Source organism: Schistosoma haematobium, chromosome ZW, assembly GCF_000699445.3.
Source record: "Schistosoma haematobium chromosome ZW, whole genome shotgun sequence".
Lineage (NCBI taxonomy): Eukaryota > Metazoa > Platyhelminthes > Trematoda > Strigeidida > Schistosomatidae > Schistosoma > Schistosoma haematobium.
The window spans coordinates 41,035,262-41,053,077 of NC_067195.1; the positions used below are offsets into that span (position 1 = coordinate 41,035,262).

Consider the following 17,816-nt stretch of genomic DNA (forward strand, 5'->3'; position numbering starts at 1 on the left):
ATAGCCTAAACGTCGTGTTTCTGCTAGACTCATGGACCCTGTGTCCGGTTGTGTCTGAAATACTGAATATGGACTGCTTAAAAGCTTCTCATTTTCATCATTTCATCTCCTAATCAGTAGTTTACTTCCTTGAATACACTGCATTTTCTTGACATCTGGAGTGATCTCTATTGTTTTATTTATAACTTAGAAATTTATAATTATTTGTTTACCCAACTGTTTATTTTTGTCTGTATGTTAATTCCAGTGTCCTTCTATGTCTTCTTTTGCAGTTATCTAGTATAATGGAAGTAGCTTGTGAAATTGAAATGATTAAAGATCCCGAAACAAGAAAATCAAATATCACATATGTGGCAAGACACATTGAGGATGCCTTGAGTTCACAACGTGAATATCGATCCGGTTGTGGTGTGCGCTTTAAACATTGTTTAGCCAAAAGTTGCTGCTTATGGTTCGGTAAACGTTACGGAAATTATTTAATATGCTTATATCTAATTACAAAATCACTGTACATATTCAATGTGGTTGGGCAGTTTTTTTTAATGAACAAAATTTTGGGCACGAATTACACATTTTATGGTTTGGATTTACTTCGTGATATAAGTGAGGGTTATGTGTGGCAGGAATCAGGCAATTTTCCACGTATTACGCTTTGTGATTTTGAAGTACGCAAGGTGGCCAATAAACATAGGCATACTGTACAGTGTGTACTACCCATCAACATGTTTAACGAGAAAATCTTTATATTTCTATGGTTCTGGTTTATATTGGTAGCGGCTGTGAATACAAGTAGTTTTCTATATTGGTCATACAAATCAAGCTTTCGTGGAACAAGAATTCAGTTCATTAGAAAATTTTTGAAATTACGTGGAGCGCTAGAACCAGGTGATAAGAAAAGAACATTAACATTTGTTGATTCATATTTAAGACAAGACGGTGTGTTTATTTTGAGACTGACAGCACAAAACGCTGGTGAACTAGTTGCCTCTGAAATAATTGAAAAATTATGGAATATGTACAGAGCGCATCAAAATATAAGCACAACTTCAACATCTCAGCCACTTTCTTACACTTTGCCGCAACAACCTCAGCTGCCACAACATCAACCGTCACACCGATCATCACATCACCACCATCATCACCGTTCCAGTACAGCCTCAAGCACTAATAGACGTGCAAGCCGATCGCTTACTCCAGTAAGTCCTTCAGATTCATCAGAAATAAGAAGAAAACCACCTCCGAGCTATCCGGCTTACCATTTACGACCACCACCAGCTAGTCCGGCAGGAAGTCAACTTCCTCCTCCTCTTCCTCCATCCCTAAGGCCATCAGCACCACCACCTCTTCCTCCAATACTAGGAAAAACAACTAGTAGTAGCTTAGATGGTACAAGTAGCTCTATAACAAGTCATAGTCAGCCATCCACAGTAACTGAAAACACTGATCAGTTTGTAAGAATGAGATCTGTTATTTCAGGTAGTATAGGGTTTGAAACATTAAGACCAACTGAAAGTCAGTCAACAGATTTATGTACTAACACCGATATAAAGAAGAGATTACCCACTACTGGGAATAGCTCTCTCCTGGGTGTAGTTAGTGTTAGATCTATTAACTCCACACAACAACATCAGGCAAATAATCAAAGTTCACAGATCCGTAGTCAATCAGAAGAAGATCCTGGAGAATTTGTCTAATGATACATTATTTTTCCATTCATTGCTGGTATAACAAAAGACAGTAAATATTCCTTCCTAAGAATCTTTTAAACTGTGATTTATAAATACTTCTCACTGCTTCTATTCTTTTTGTACATTCAATACCTTCCATTTGCCTGTATCAACCAGCATTTACCATCAATAAAATTACTTAAAAATTGATTTTCTTAAAGACATTATCTCCACTCTGAACATTTCAACTTTCTTGCTGTTAAAAGCGCCACTGCGATCTATTTTCAAAGTCTATTCATCTTTATTCAAACATTTATCTTTACAATGCTTAGATTATTTTCGGAGTAACAATTATATAAATGGATTTAGAGTACATCTTTTCAAATTGAGACAATAGACTGAAATGTGCTTAAATTGAAAATAGAACATTTAAATTAATAAAAATATGCACCATTTGTACATGTATGTCCTTGTATATATCAATGAATATATATATAACTTTTGTAATACTCTAGTCCACTATGCCTTGCTTGAAGTAATATTATGAAAGCCTTACATTAGCACATGCATAAAATAACCAAATACGTTAGTAATCTTTTCATTTCCCTTTCTCTAAACAATATCACAATAATCAAAACTCCTAAATTCAATTAACTTAACATACATCTTTAAAATTGTGTATTATAAGTTTATTTTCGTTTTTAGTTTTAAATGAAAAGATGTTTGTGTACAGAAATGTATGAAATAAATGATAATAAATAAAATAACAATGACAGACATTCCAAAATGAAAAGAAGCGTCTGTCTCATGGTTTTTCAACCAAATTTTTCAAATCTTCTTTTGAAAATATTTAGGTTCTCGGTACTTGATCTAGACAATTAAGAATGAAGATATCTTGGTGTATTTTGTATTGTCCCCAATGTTTAAACTACTTGAAAGAAAGAAAACTGTTATGAAATAAATTTTTATATGGTCTGAATTAAAATGTATCAACTCGAACGACATTCATTCTTCGTTGATTTACACAATTAAAATGGCGTAACCATCTCATTCCGTAGACAGCTGTCAAGGATATTTTTTAAAAAGTATTTACCAATTCTAGCTCATTCGAAATCCTAACCTGTATTTACAATGAGGTTAGACATGATATACATCGAGTTGTGTAGGGATAACTTGAAAACAAGGGAGAAATAACTATTTTAGTAATATTGACCAAGGTATATCAAGTGACTGGCAAGAATATGTGCTATTTTTGACTAACTCGTATTCATTAACCACAACACAAAACAGCATTCTGATCTATGAGTTAAGTATCAAAGTAATTTGAAATTAAAACTACAGATTTTTGGCCATATTCACATAAACCACTGCCTAATGTCCCCAACTTTATTTGCCGTCGAACTCTTGCTACACTCCATATAGTACTCAAATTAACACCAGGTTGATAGATGGAATAAGAACTTACGAAATATATTTACTTGAGTTCATAAGCGAGAAAATATAGTCTGAAATTCCTATGGATTTATTCTACTAGTTTGGAAACAGTATGAGATATTTTATTACTTAAGGGGGGGAAAATAATCATCCAGTCATACTAATGTTCCTGAATTTGTCTATTTTCATAACTATTAAAATAAATTTCATCTAATCATCAGTTTGGTGAAAAAGTTAAACCTTAGAAACTGTTGGATTTTACATGAAAATTTACATAAGTTTTTTGCTCTTTATGTGACAGTTATTTCTAACTCAACGATGCGAAACTGAGTAGTGTCATTATTATTGAGGGTAGAAAGCTTATGATTTTCGATTTAACTGATGTCGCTGACTTATGCACGAAATTCGATTATTATGTTACTATGGTGTTCCGAAGCATGTCTTAAAAAGCAAATATAAAGTTGTTATGTATGTATCAAATAGTACTTAAAATGTACACATATCAATTTCAGGCTTTAAACGAAGGTCAATGTAATTAAAATTTTGAAAGAGCACGTTTGTTAGACATTTCCATAATCTGCCAAAAAAATCATAAAAATAGTTTCGTTAGTGTAATAAGAACATTTATATATTAAAATAAAAGATCAGTTAGACTACATATAACTTTTTTAACAAGTTTATGTGTGATCAGATTGTTCGAAGTGTATTGCACTAATATATCATCACATAGCTCTGATAATCTTTGTCTTCATATTACACTGTCGAAATTTATCAAAGCGACTAATTGCTCTAAAAATAGTTATTTCAGCATTGATTACAGTAGAACTGACCGTACATCAACTTACGTTTATTTAAGAAATTATTATTAGTTCGGATCCTTAACATTGTAAAGAGCAATATTTGCTTCTGTAATTGTATATATTTTGTTCGTTACTAACAATATTTACAATCGTAAAAAGGAAATAAATCATATTTCATAACCATACATTTTATCACACATTTTCCAGAAAGGAATTTCTTTTTTGAAGAAATCTTTACCCCTTGTTCGAATAAATGGAGGGTTGAACTAGGCTAAAAATGAACAAATAAAAAGATATTAGCATGTAAGAATGATTAACTTGTTCATTTATTTATATTCAATGGTGAATTGCTCATCGAAATCATTAGGTTAGTTGTTGCTGAAAAGTATTTCATAATGTAATGAGAAGACAACTATTATCGGGACTAAGTGAAATATAAGCTCAAAACACTTCAAACAGTCTGATTGCATACATAACTGAAAAGACATTTATATCCAACTCTGCTTTTCCTTTGTAAATGTTGAGATGTACTGTAATTAAGACCACCGCTAAATTAGCCGCATTTGTTTACATTTGTTTCTGTGTATGCGAAAGCGGAGAACAAATCATCCAATTATATTCAAGGTTTCTACTGTATACCATGGTTTTCTGATGTGAAGTTCTTTGTAACCCAATCAACAGAAATAGAAAGAGTAGGGTTATTTAGATTTTCCTGACTCAAGTCTTTTCAAAAAATGCATTTTGAGCTACCTCTTATAAGAGAATTTGCAGTTTATTCCGTTGTAGAAATTCCCCATGATAGTGGAAATCTTCTCAGATACTCCGTAGTGCAACACGATCGGATTCTTTCACAAAATCACCAAAGTTGGTGTATAGAGATCATTTTGAGCGCTATGAGTCTTCCATTCTATAAGTGCTTATTTGTAGGTCATCAATCGAAATTATCGTGGATATAAGGCATTTTCTTCCTTCTGATCAAAATGCAACATCATCTTTCCTGAAGTTAACCTTTTTCTAGGGTTACAGTCATAACAAAATTTAACTTTTTAAATTATTCTCTACTTAACATTTACAAGTTGAAAATAAATACTTCATTTGAAATTTCTTCTGAGTGTTCATCTTGTTGAAATGACTTTGCTACACATACTGAGCTTCTCCCACAGATAAATCCTTAACTTTCATTAAGCTAACGCTACATCTCTCATAATTAATACTTTATAATTAGATGGCAGTTATAAATCTTAATAAAAAATGTAAGGCAAGACAATATTTTGATAAGTTCAGCGTGGGAAGTGTCTTTTCGAATGTCATTTACTAAAGCTGCTTTATCCTCTGTATAGTTATTTTACGTATGGTACTCTACAGTAAAATAGAAAATTACTAAAACATTAACAAAGATAAAAAAATTTATTAAAACTTTAGTGTTGAAGTAAGGATAATAAAAGGGATACCACACAAATGAAGATGTAAAGGATAATTCTTCATTTAAAAAGTATAAACAAGCAACGAACGCGTGTTAATAAAAAACTAGAAAAATTCGAAATGAGCGCTAAGATCATAGCAAAATAAGGCTTAAACATTTGGCTAAGCGAAAACGTGTCATTTAAACTTCTGCTAGGTCCAGTTCGTTTGACTTAGTGAATCATTTGGAATGAAAAATTTAGTGGACATTCATGGTTTGAAATTCAATAATCGAACTCTTGACTGATTTGTACTCAACTTTCCATAACCGTAATGAGTAATCCTACAATATATGTTAGGAAAAAAAAACACTGTATGGAAAGGATTTTGTCGTAAATTACTGTGTACGAATGAAAAATATAAATACGATTGTATAAGTTTGACAAATGATAGTAGAAAAGAAACGCTTCTTAATTGAATTGTCTTCACTTTGGTAAACATCTATAGTGCAGGTGAATGTCAACAAGAAAGGTTAAGAACAGTACATTCTTCTTATTTCTATATAACACAAGGTATAACGTGTTTATATAAATATTGACTGATAAAGTGCGTTAGTTACTCAACGCCCAAACTTTTCGTTTCACTAATATTCAAGCCTAATTTATATTGTTATTACACCAAAGTATGAAAGTATGATTCATGACATGGAACTGTTGTTTACTATTAAAGAATAGAAAAACGCCTAATTTTTTTTTGAGAATACAGATTATCATAGTGGGTGCAGAATCTAAGCCAACTTTCTTAATGACCAAGCCACAATAGAGCAATTTTTTGCATTTTCATAAGCCAGGGTAAATGTATAACTGATAAACCTGACTTGTCATTGTTATATTCATCCATCAATCGAGAGTGAGTATAGATGGAAACTATATTGTAGTTTAATTACTGCTGTTATTGCCATAACCCATAATATAACTTAGAAAAAATAATCCTTAAACTGAAGACGTCTTAAGACAAACATAAAACTGATGAATTACCATTCTGATAGTTTATTCGCTTATATTCCACACAAGAATATGAAACCAGTAACATCCTTCATCTACGTAAAAGTAAAAGAGACTGGGTTTTCTGTACGTTAGTTACGCAGCCACTAGAGATCACGAAGATTTAAATATAAAGCATTTCCAACTTTTAAGGAAATCACTTCAAAATGAAACGTATTGCTCAGTTCTTTTTCTATATTCCATTAATCGACACACGTCACTGACGGACTTTTTTGAACAACCCCGGAAAACACTAATTTTTAGAAATACAACTGATTTTTTCCTTCACAGACTGTTAATGTTTTTAGATAGACGTTACCAGTCATTCATCAAACATACAGAAATCGAAAGTGTACAACTATAGAATGTTGCAATTTTATATTTCTTCATTACGTCCTACAACTCATACAATGGCTTTAATACAATAGAAAATAATGTATCCACAAATAGACTTAATGTATTAGTTTTGACAGGATATACCGATGACTAGTTAACATAAATCGGTCATCAGGTACTGAAACAAATGTTGATATTGTTAAAAGGGCAAGACATTTACGTAAAGCTGATGTTTTATATCAAAGACACTATAAAATGTATTTCCAGTTCTCCATGGCATCCTTCAAGATAAACTTTTCGCTGTCACAACGAGATTCATACTCCTAATGAATGGGATAAATGATCAACTATTGCTAAGAAAAACATAAATGGAATATTGCAGTAATACTTTGGGTTCGCATTTTAAGTACATGATACTACTTATTTTAACTGCAGATAAATTAAATGCAAAAACCTAAATGAGGTATATTGCTAAAAGGACGTGAGAATCAAGCAAACGCTTTGAGTTCCAATTGAAATCGACAGCTGATTTGTAGTTAGGTCTTTCATTTAATGTGTTAGATTACAGCCAATTTAGCTGGTTAGCTATTGGTTTAAATCATAAAACTACCAAATATCTTTTTGATACTGGTAATCATCAAATAATCTTAATTTTTAGAACTATAATTAAATCATTATGTACCTCTCCTAATTGTTGCAGTTTTGTTGTTTTTCTTTTTCAAGAAAACTACAAGAAAATGACATGCGTTACACATCAATAATTTGAGATTTTTCTATTCTTATAATGCTCAATATTTCGGTCGCCCAAAGTATATACGACCTCTGGGAATCATAAAGCAGACAGTATAAGAGATTTACAAAAGGTAATTTGATTTATTCATGAAAATGTATGCAGGTAGTACTAAGAAAAGTCATTTGAATGAAGTTGATTCATATTTGGCCAAATACATATCATTTATGTTCAATGTATATCAGATAATACAACTAAATATGTTACATTGAATCAATCTAAAACACTTAAATATTCGTGTCAATTATTCTTAATCTTTTAATTCTGTGAACTGGATTACCTGAATAATTATCTAAAAATGTAAGAATCGGGGTACAAAATGTTGTAGTGAAGAATAAAACATAACTGTTTAACAAGAAATCGAGCTTTATTTATTTTAAAGAGGTTTCATTACACTTTTGAGTAGATAGTGATTCGAATTCAAGGGATCATTTATATATTTCAAGTGTGTTAATGTTCTTTAAGCAGTTGTTGAATTCACTTTAAATAAAATTTATCTTTTGAAAGTGTTTATGCCTTATCTATATTTATCAATTTAGATATTAGTAGTCACACAACTGTTACTTTATTTTTGTTTTAGTAACAGGATTTGGCTGCATAGTAAATTTACAATCCAGAAATTCTAACATTTCATTAGACCTCTTAATCTGTCAAGATGAATGATTACTTAATAAGTAAACTGATGGAAAAATAAACTAGAATATCACTGTGAGTGGATTTATTCTAGAAAACCAATACCGATTCAAATGAACTAAAGTATAGATTATGTAAAGCGTTAGTAACAATGAAAGACAGGTGAACAGTTTCAAGCATGAAACAAAAACTAATGTGTAAATGTAAATACAAAATGTTCCATGATTTTTCTGTTTATCTTATCTAACGCTGATAAATAAAATATTGTATCCTCTAATGTCTTGAATATTCCTTATATCATAATGACAATGAATCCCGTGATGTCTTGTTTTTAAATCAACATGTCCTGAATTATTACTGTATGCTCCATCTTAAACTTCTGATTTCCATTGTTTATTTAAGAATCTGCTCTAATCGTTTGTTATGAAATCCTCATGGTGGACGAATAACACTTTTTCTTTCAATACTTATTTCATTCAGGCAATGGAATATAAAACATTACTCTGTGAGATTAGAGATTTTCAATTAATTTATGATATCAAAGAGCACATGACGATATTCTTCAAGAAAGAACAGTTATAGGACTTTATGTTGTTTTCTTTTTGAGTATTGAGAGTATAAAGGCAGTGCATGATAATCAGAAGTAAATTAACATTCGTCAGTTTACCAAATGGTGCTAACATGCTTTAAAATCAATGCACTGGTTATTAGAGTGAATTTGACAGAAACAAGATCAACTTATTTAAACAATGGTAAACTATGGGTGAATTATTAGACATTAGAAAACATAATCCACATAATAATACAATACGAGTGATATATTAATGCAACACAACATTGATCGGACGTGATCATTCCACAGAAAAGCTAGTCACTTGGTTTGGAGATAGTTGATTAGTTATGGTTTCAATGGGTATAAGGATATATATATATATACAGCGCTTAAATATGTTACCATACATTGTTACCGGTAAATATATCACCTAAAATAGGTCGCTAATTTTTTATAGAGGCTGTGAAGATGATATCTACTTCTACACAGAAACGCTAATACTGTTCATCAGTGACCACGTGACTAGTTAAAGCAAGTTGGGATGCAAGAAACAAGAATTATAAGCAATTGGTAAATCCAATAAACTCGAAAAAAATCCATATGGTCACACGAAGTGAACAGGAAATGTTTTGATTATATTTCCTCCTTATAGTATTTCTTTTAATTTATGATTAAGATACCAACAGCAAGCCTTCAAAAGATTGATAGAAAAATTTGTTATTATTAGTTGACGACTCGATTTTGGCAAGATAAATTACCTCTTAAACAAATAAACTATGAGTATGAATGTATAAAGCTTTTACTTTCCAATCAACAAATGTGATATTATTTACTGAGTATCAGATTTCAATGTTCAACGTTTGGTTCATTTTTTTGCAAAAAAAATTATGTGCACCAGGATTTTGGCATTCTCACCACAAATATTAGGCGAATAATGAGAAAAAACTGTCATTCCACAAGCTTTTTTTTCATTAGAAAAGAAGAAAAACTTAAAAACAATCAATCTTGCTTTTATTTCTACTGTTTAAAACATTAATGTCAACAGTTATATTTCAGTTTTTCTTTTTCCATATTTGAACCACAATAAAATGAAAGAACCATTTTGATTAATGATAGCTTATTTAATGTCATTGACGAAAATGTTTTAGCAGCATGGTTAAACTCAAGTTAGAAAAATAAGCTATCTGAATTCGAGTTATTCATCAACATTAAACAAATAAAGGCTGTAAGCATTTGGTTCATTCTTTTTTCTTTCTATTGTCAACGTTTTATGTTTCTCCTCTAAATTAATCAGTATAGAAACAAAGCTCATATAAATCGCAGCTAACAAGGTTCACCAGTTAGAAGTCATTTAGCATCTTAGAATTACTGTGTTTTATCTGTTCATACAAATAATTCTAAACGTTTTCTTGTTCTGAAAACAGGAAAATTCAGTGAATACACGAACGAAAATATCGAGCTTAAATAAACTAACTAGAGAAAAGTGTGATTGAAAACTAAGTTTCGCAAATATTGATTAGTGATCGGAAAATATTGAGGTCATGGATGGATCTAAGTTGAACAATCGTTGAAAACGTGTAAGCATTGTACGGCCGTTTCGTTCTAATGTGTTACTTTTCATTACGCATCCACGACCACACATAGTAGAAATTTTATATCCACCTTTCTTCAGTTCTGTAATATGGAGAAATTCATGTACTTGGACATCGATAATCAACTGTGTTGGTGGTTTAATTTCATTGGTGTTGCCTAGTGTTCGACTACTTAGACTTGAATGAACAATGAAAGATATTTGGCTACGGGGATGGAATTCAAACTCACCTGGAGAAACACCAATGGTTTAGTAAAATTCTACTATCTTTGAAGTGATTACGAATTCACCTAGTCTGCGAACGGAACAAAGACTCTGTCACCGAAGACAAATAAGCTAGCTATTCTGATGCGTCCCAACCCCGCTAACTAGAGAGAGAAGCCCAAGTTCGAAACGGGGAAATATATTCTACAAGAAGCCAGAAGCAAGCGCAATCCCAACAAGTCTAATCGGAAATACACTCATTTATATATTGGTTTGTACACCCATTTTCGATTAATAATCAGAATAAACCACATATATGAAAAATAATTCATACAAGAATACCGTATGATACACAGAATAAATTGTCATAGGGGAAAACAAAACAAATACTACACTGAGTGATTATCAAATTTAATTAAACGGAATTAATGTTGAATAAAAATCCTAATGAGTGAATCAATCTAATTTTGACTTTTCATTCCATCATAACAAGTTCTTAGGTATGAAGATCCTGAAAAAGTAATTACTTCACTTTATTACTCAGTTCTACCTAATTTTTCTGTACAATAAATCACGAAATCATAAATGGAACGCTGCACTCTAGTTCACTACAGAACCAAGTTTTATCATTTCCTCAATATTTGATGCAGTAGAGCATAGAGCTATGGTTCCATTTAGTATTTTAAAGCACCATCAGAAATTAAGCCAGGTTCTGGTATATTATTTAGTTCACCTTACTCCCCCCCCCACAAACATGTTTTTTTTTAATTAAATAGTCTGTTTTAATGAGGTTTCTTGGATAAAGTAATAGTAATCTAAATAATCCATCCATTCACGGCATAAAAACAAACATATTTTATTCCTTATGTACATGATCGAATAGGTGCTAATTGACAGCAATTTTTCCAAGAAACTGATACGTACATTACTTATGTCTTGTTTGCCAAATATGTTAAACTCCTGATGTACTTATTTAATACTCATGACAGGTTTAAATACTACTGATCGTGAGAAAGTGTTCTAATGGAAAGATCTGCTTCTGAATTGCGTTTCTTTAGATCAACCATTGAGAAATTATTTACCCTTAATTTACTATGGTCTAATTAATCTCATTCTTGTAAATACTTCATTAGGACTTTAGTTTTTCCAAATTTCATTTGCGCTTTGAGCTTAAGATCAACAACAACTGTTGTTTTAGTTCTCAAGTACAGAAGAGTAATTTCAAAGCATTACCAATTGATTGCAGCTTTTTATTACGAATAGTTTCAGTTATTATAAAGCACTATTAATTAGCCCATCTTATACAAGCCATAATCATTTAACAAATTTTCCTAAGCTCAGAGTAACCAACTTTAATGGCTGCTAGTGTTCATCAGCTAAGCAGACAATAAACTAGAATAGAAAGATGGCAAACACCACTTTTGATGTGTTTGTTCAATTACTGATTTTCAAATTTTTATACTAATATTTCAAAAACGAGGCTAAAATCTGTTAGTGGTTCACTTCAATTTTGTTCTAAAGATGTACACTAGCTGTTCGGAAGAAAACGTTTTTATTGTGGTTAGTAAAGTTTTCAGATACGATTTCCAACGGGATCTTGGGTGAGTAGTTGTTACGAGTCTCCAGGTAAAAATAAATTAGCTGTTTAGAACCTTTAATTTCTCAACGTTTCTGCACCTGATTCAGGAATAAACTCCACTCTAAAATTCGTTTTCTTGATCGGGACTAGTATATAAAGATTTCTTACCGTTAATTTAAGTGCGTTTATTTACTGAAACTATTTGTTTTCCACTATTAGACTTAATTTATTATGTAAATGCCAATATATAAATGAACAAATTGACAACCTGAAACAACTACTTCACCGCATATGACGAAATAAGTTGAATATTTTACTTGCCAAAATTATTCTGTCTAAATATTTATGATGAAACCAATGAAACTAGTTACTAACTTATGACCATTCGAGCATGAACTAAGAGGATTAAGTTAGGAAATAATTTCTAACAACATCTCTGTGTAATATTGGTAGTTCATTTTAAACAAATTAAAATATAAGTAATCCCAGAATTGATCAACTTTGTATAGATGAATTAAAAAGAAGAGAAAAACAACTGATGGAAAAATATATCAACAAATAATGCTCAATCAACTCACATAAACAAGTGACAGTTTAATAGAATAAGAATATTTTTTATATAATCACAGTGTAAGTGCCAACAAACCTACTTTAAAACTGTTTATTAATCTATGAAGTAAACGAAATATACCTAGTGAGACATAAAATAAGAAAGAGTGATTTAGTGAAGAGTTCCCTTTTTTGGTGAATTCATTTTCAAAACTGTACAATCACAAACGTATATATATATACTCATATTTTTTCAGGATGATAATGATTACATTAATAGTGATAATAAAATTTTGTTAAACATGGTAACAGTGAGGTAGAATAAACAAAGGTAATAAAAAAAATCATTTTTTTGGTCATGGAAACTAATAATAGTTTTGTTGTTAAGTGCTTAAATATTGATCATGAAAACAAATAGGGAAGTTATAATTGAGAACGGATGGCTCAGCATTATAAGATAACATGTTGCAAATGAAATGAAATGTAATTAGGAGGATCATAGAAACAGAAGTACATCAGTTGGAAGTTGAAGGTCTATAGATAGGATGGAAGGGGAAGCAGATGGTTGTTAAGGAAGAAAAGTACGAAGAAGAAAGGAAATAATGAGACATTAGGACCATAGTAGAAGAAGAGGTTGTACCAAGTTTTTTGGACACACAATTCTGATTTTTCCAGATGTATAGCTATTGCTTCGATAAAGTTGAGAAGATACAATATAACTGCCTTTGTTAGCCATCTACTTGAATTGTAAATGACTTTAAAAGCAGAAACCGCTTTGATTGAGTTCGTATGGTGTTAGATTATTGAGCTTGTATCTCCAATAAAGTTGTAATTTCTTAAATTTTGAAACATTAATATTCAAATTATCGAACAAAGGTGTAACTATATTTTCAAATAAACGTTTTTGTTATTGAAATAAATATAAATTAAAGACAAAGTATTGTGCAAGTATGTTCCATTTGTTTACCTACTATAATAAGTAGATATTTTTTTAAACACTTCTTATCAAAATGCATTGGGTTATTTTTTATTGTTTTTAGAAATTTACGCATAAATCATGTTTATCACAGCAATATACGTTATGAGTGAATGATCTAATCATCAATGGATTGCCCTAATACAAAGTTAAGTATATAGAACTCTTACAAAGAAATAATCGTATTAATACTGTGCTACGTCATAAAAACTAGAATAAATGAAAAGGTTTATAAGACTTAAAATGTACCGTGACACAGTGATAATTCATCTAAGACATATTTAGCTTTTTCTTTCAAATTTCTGGTAGAAATATCCCTACTGACAGTCAATTATCTGAAAGTTAAACTTTTGGTTATTTCATTCATCCCTATCTTTGGATTTTGCATAGACAAAAACTCTGAGTATCAACTGATTTATATAGACAATTTTGTGTCCCTTAGATTTTCAATCGTCATCGAGTAACCCGATTAAAATCAATTACTACTAAAAACACGCATTTTAACAAAGTGAAATATCAGAAGTAAAATAAATAAAATTATTTAAACTGTATTTGAGCAGTATATATCATGAAATGACAATGTAAATAATGTGTGTAAAGTGGAGATGATAAATTCTCAACTCAGTACTAAACAGTTAAACATGCACAAACAACCGTACTGAAAGGTTACATCGATCAATTTTGTTCTATAGTGATTACGTCCATTTAGGCGTCAAATAAATCTTGTTAGTTAAGATCATTTATTGGTAAATATAATGATGAAAAGTATTACTTATAGAATCAGTTAACATGTCCTTTCCGTTTAAGTATTAATTAAAACGCGGACGTCTCTCGATAAACTCTTTGAAGTATGTATATATTACTTTCCATATAAGAATCTCTTATTGCATATATATATTTTAAAGAAAGTTAACCGGTTGTCATAGTTACTAAAATTGAGAATAATGTGTCTAATTTGACCAAATACAACTTGATTAAGTAATTAGATATTTTTAAAAGGCGAAACTGCGCAAAACCTAGTCATATTTGTATAAATAATCATATAACGTTAGACAAAATGTTTATGAGAATATCCTAAAATGAAAATCGTGGGTAAAGTAAGAATATTTAAGCGCTTGCTTATATTATGTGGAAGGAAACCCGTAAAATGTTTTGAGGTAACTACTGTTGTTTCATAGAGCTAAATATACTACGTTTATGAAATCTCTGTCCTTATTTGAAGTGATTTACCTTTAGTGGTATTATAATTATTAAATCTCTACCAATTGATTTTCTGCACCTTCAAAAATCACTAAAGAGAAATTTTCACTATTAAACCGACCATTCGCACAGAGAAAATTTAATGAAAGATATAGATTTGTGACTGGAGGAACCTAAGTACTGGATGCGAAGTTCTATGGAAAGTGGCAAATTTTAGAGAGTATTGAAAGACAACAAGTTTTCCATAAACTTTGTCAACACATGGTTTCTATCATTGGAAATAATTTATAGCTTTGGTTTTCAACTGAACTATTACTACATGTTACCATATCAAAGCGGTGTTATAACTACTGGTAGAAAAACTTCAATGTTGAGGATAGTAAACTTACTAAAATAATGTAGGCTGTTTGTTTCAAACCTCTAACTATATTATAATAGTAATGATATTATGTTAGTTTACCCTCAGACATAATAGTCAATAACCGTTTGTTGCGATTATACTATTTTACTATTTCCATAACTTCTATAAATAGATTGGATAGCCTGTTAAACCATAACTTCAGATTTTAGTTCATAAGATGTTTTGAACAAATGTTAATTGTGAAACATTGGTAACCAAAGACATTATAAAAATACGATTACTTTTGTTAGGTTAAAATATTAATATTCAGATTAACGTAATATTTTAAACTTCAACTGTTGAGATCATGAGTCGATTGAAGCTAGACCAAATGTTCAACATGAATGCACACTTGTAAATGGACGTCAGTTCATTGAGTAGCATACCTTAAAATCAAAATAATCTTCACTAGTCACCTGTTTTAATGATAATAGCTCACTGATTAGTGAATAACATTGAGATGGACATAGTAAAGTTGTGTTAATAAACTAGGACTAGTTAATGTCAACTCCTGATGAAACCTGTCATTAGCCATTAAAATATAATTAGTCCATGCAAGTCAATATTATGAATTCATCTTCATAGTTAGAATGAATTTAACGTTATACAACAAATTAAAACATCACCATGTCAAGCACTAAGTAATGTATAAGTTGATTTTTATGACATTAACCTTAGGTTATGGGTTCTTTTGTTTCCTTAATTTAGTACCTCAGGTGATAACGGTGTAAAGAGTTAACTTTAAGTCATTATTGTTATTCTCATCTTTAAAAAACAACTGTTTGTTTTAAAAATCCTTGTCAATAACTCAGTAACGCTGCTGTCGTCAAGCCAACCATTATTTTATATTCTAGATATTTTTTTTGTATCAAACAAAATATACTCTAATGCGTCATTAAAAACGCTAAATGAGAACTAGCACTGAATATCAAGATACAAAGTTTAAATTCTCGGTCCACGGATTATTGCAACAAGCAGGATTTTCATCAGACAAAAGGACATATTGATTACCTTATTATCTAGGCTCCCTTAAGGTGTTTATAAACTGGTAAAATATTTGAAGAAATTTTACGGTAAACAAAGCTAGTTTATATGACAGGTAAATTTTATTTCGCAAATCCCAATTTTTTATAGCTAAATTATAGTATTGCCGAAAATTGAAAATTCTATGTTTTCTTTGTAAATCCAATTGACTAAATAAGAATAAATAACTCAATTTATAAATATTGATCGATAGCTTATGACAAATCGGTCTCATAGTGCAGTTCATATATTGAGTTTCTAAAGGTCATGAGTTAGGTTACCGGAGAGGTCACTGATTTGAGTTATTCGAGACCGGTACAAAACAGCTGTCCAATGCCCCTTAGTCCCCAGAGGTTGTTTAAGTAAAGCATTTCATGAATAATACGTTGTCGACTGAGTTACTGATCACACTTCATTCACTATCTTTCCAGATTGTTTACAAATAATTGCGCAAGCAAACAAGAAACAAGGAACTCTTATTTGGGGTTTTATAATAATCCCTGAATAAGCTCTTAATCTTTTATTCACTGAATTAGAAATCGTAATTCCTATCATTAAATAATTCATAAAATGATGGTTTATCATATGTGACAATCTCAATATTTATGGAAGTTGAGATTAAACTAAATAAATATGGAGACAACATGATATTTACATGAGTGGCTTTAAATGAACATGATTGTTAGTTTTAGTTGTCTAAAGTAAAGTCCAAACTACTGGCTTATCATTACCACCCTAGTGCTGTACACGCTGTTGTTCAAGATTCGACTGTTATTCAACTTTCACATAGATCAATAAAATTCCCTACCCATCTTATGGCGCATAAAAAAGACTGACTTATTGGTCAGTGCTATGAAACATAAAAGTTCGTTTATTTCCTTTTACCTAGCAGCATGATTGAACATTTGTTGAACGAAGTGGTGCAGAAACACTGTTACTATTCTAAAGTTGTAGTTTATTTCATTGTAAACTGTACGGTTTATGTGAGAGATGATTTTCAATCTTACAGCCATCCACGTTTCTTCACAACTTCAGACGTCATCTGATCCTTGAACATGTTTTAAAAAAAAGACAAATGAACAAACGTTCTTTCGGTTAAATCGCATCATTTAATACTACATTACGATATCTGGAAGTATTGTTCTACGTTTTTTATCACAAAATAGAGATACATTCATGAACAACTTGGATTCCTTAGGAATTAAAGATGAAATTCAAAATATTCCAGTAAGTAATACAAAATCGACTTTATCGCTGTTTGTTATTTAATCAACTTATATATAAAGCTGATGATAAAACGTAAGATTCTGCTATGAATCAAGTAAACTGAGCTACAATAATTATATTTACATAAAATTACTTTTGTATATCCACATTTTTGACATCAACACCTGAAGGTTTTAAATATGATACAGAAGTTGAATTATTATTTACAATATGAATAGAACAACTCGAACATCAACTACTCATTTGAATTCATAACGAAACAAAGGCTTCTGAAATAATCATCATACATATAGGATGTTCATTAATAAGAGCGCGAGTAGACACGTGAATTGTGAAACTTCAAGATGAAAAGAGAGCGGTCAGACAGGAAATATCAGTAAGGACGAGCATTATCAAGACTATCAAAAGGG

At 30.7% G+C, this 17,816-nt stretch overlaps 1 protein-coding gene across 1 annotated transcript in view; it reads left to right on the forward strand.

The window, feature by feature from the left end:
* The window catches only part of INX3_1 (Innexin inx3), a 60,386-nt gene extending 57,915 nt beyond the window's left edge, over positions 1-2,471 (forward strand). The window contains exon 2 of the mRNA XM_051211395.1: positions 273-2,471. Within this exon, the coding sequence (XP_051071450.1) occupies positions 273-1,694 (1,422 nt within the window). The 3' untranslated portion in view covers positions 1,695-2,471. The remainder of the gene's footprint in view (positions 1-272) is intronic.
* Positions 2,472-17,816: the final 15,345 nt, after the last annotated feature.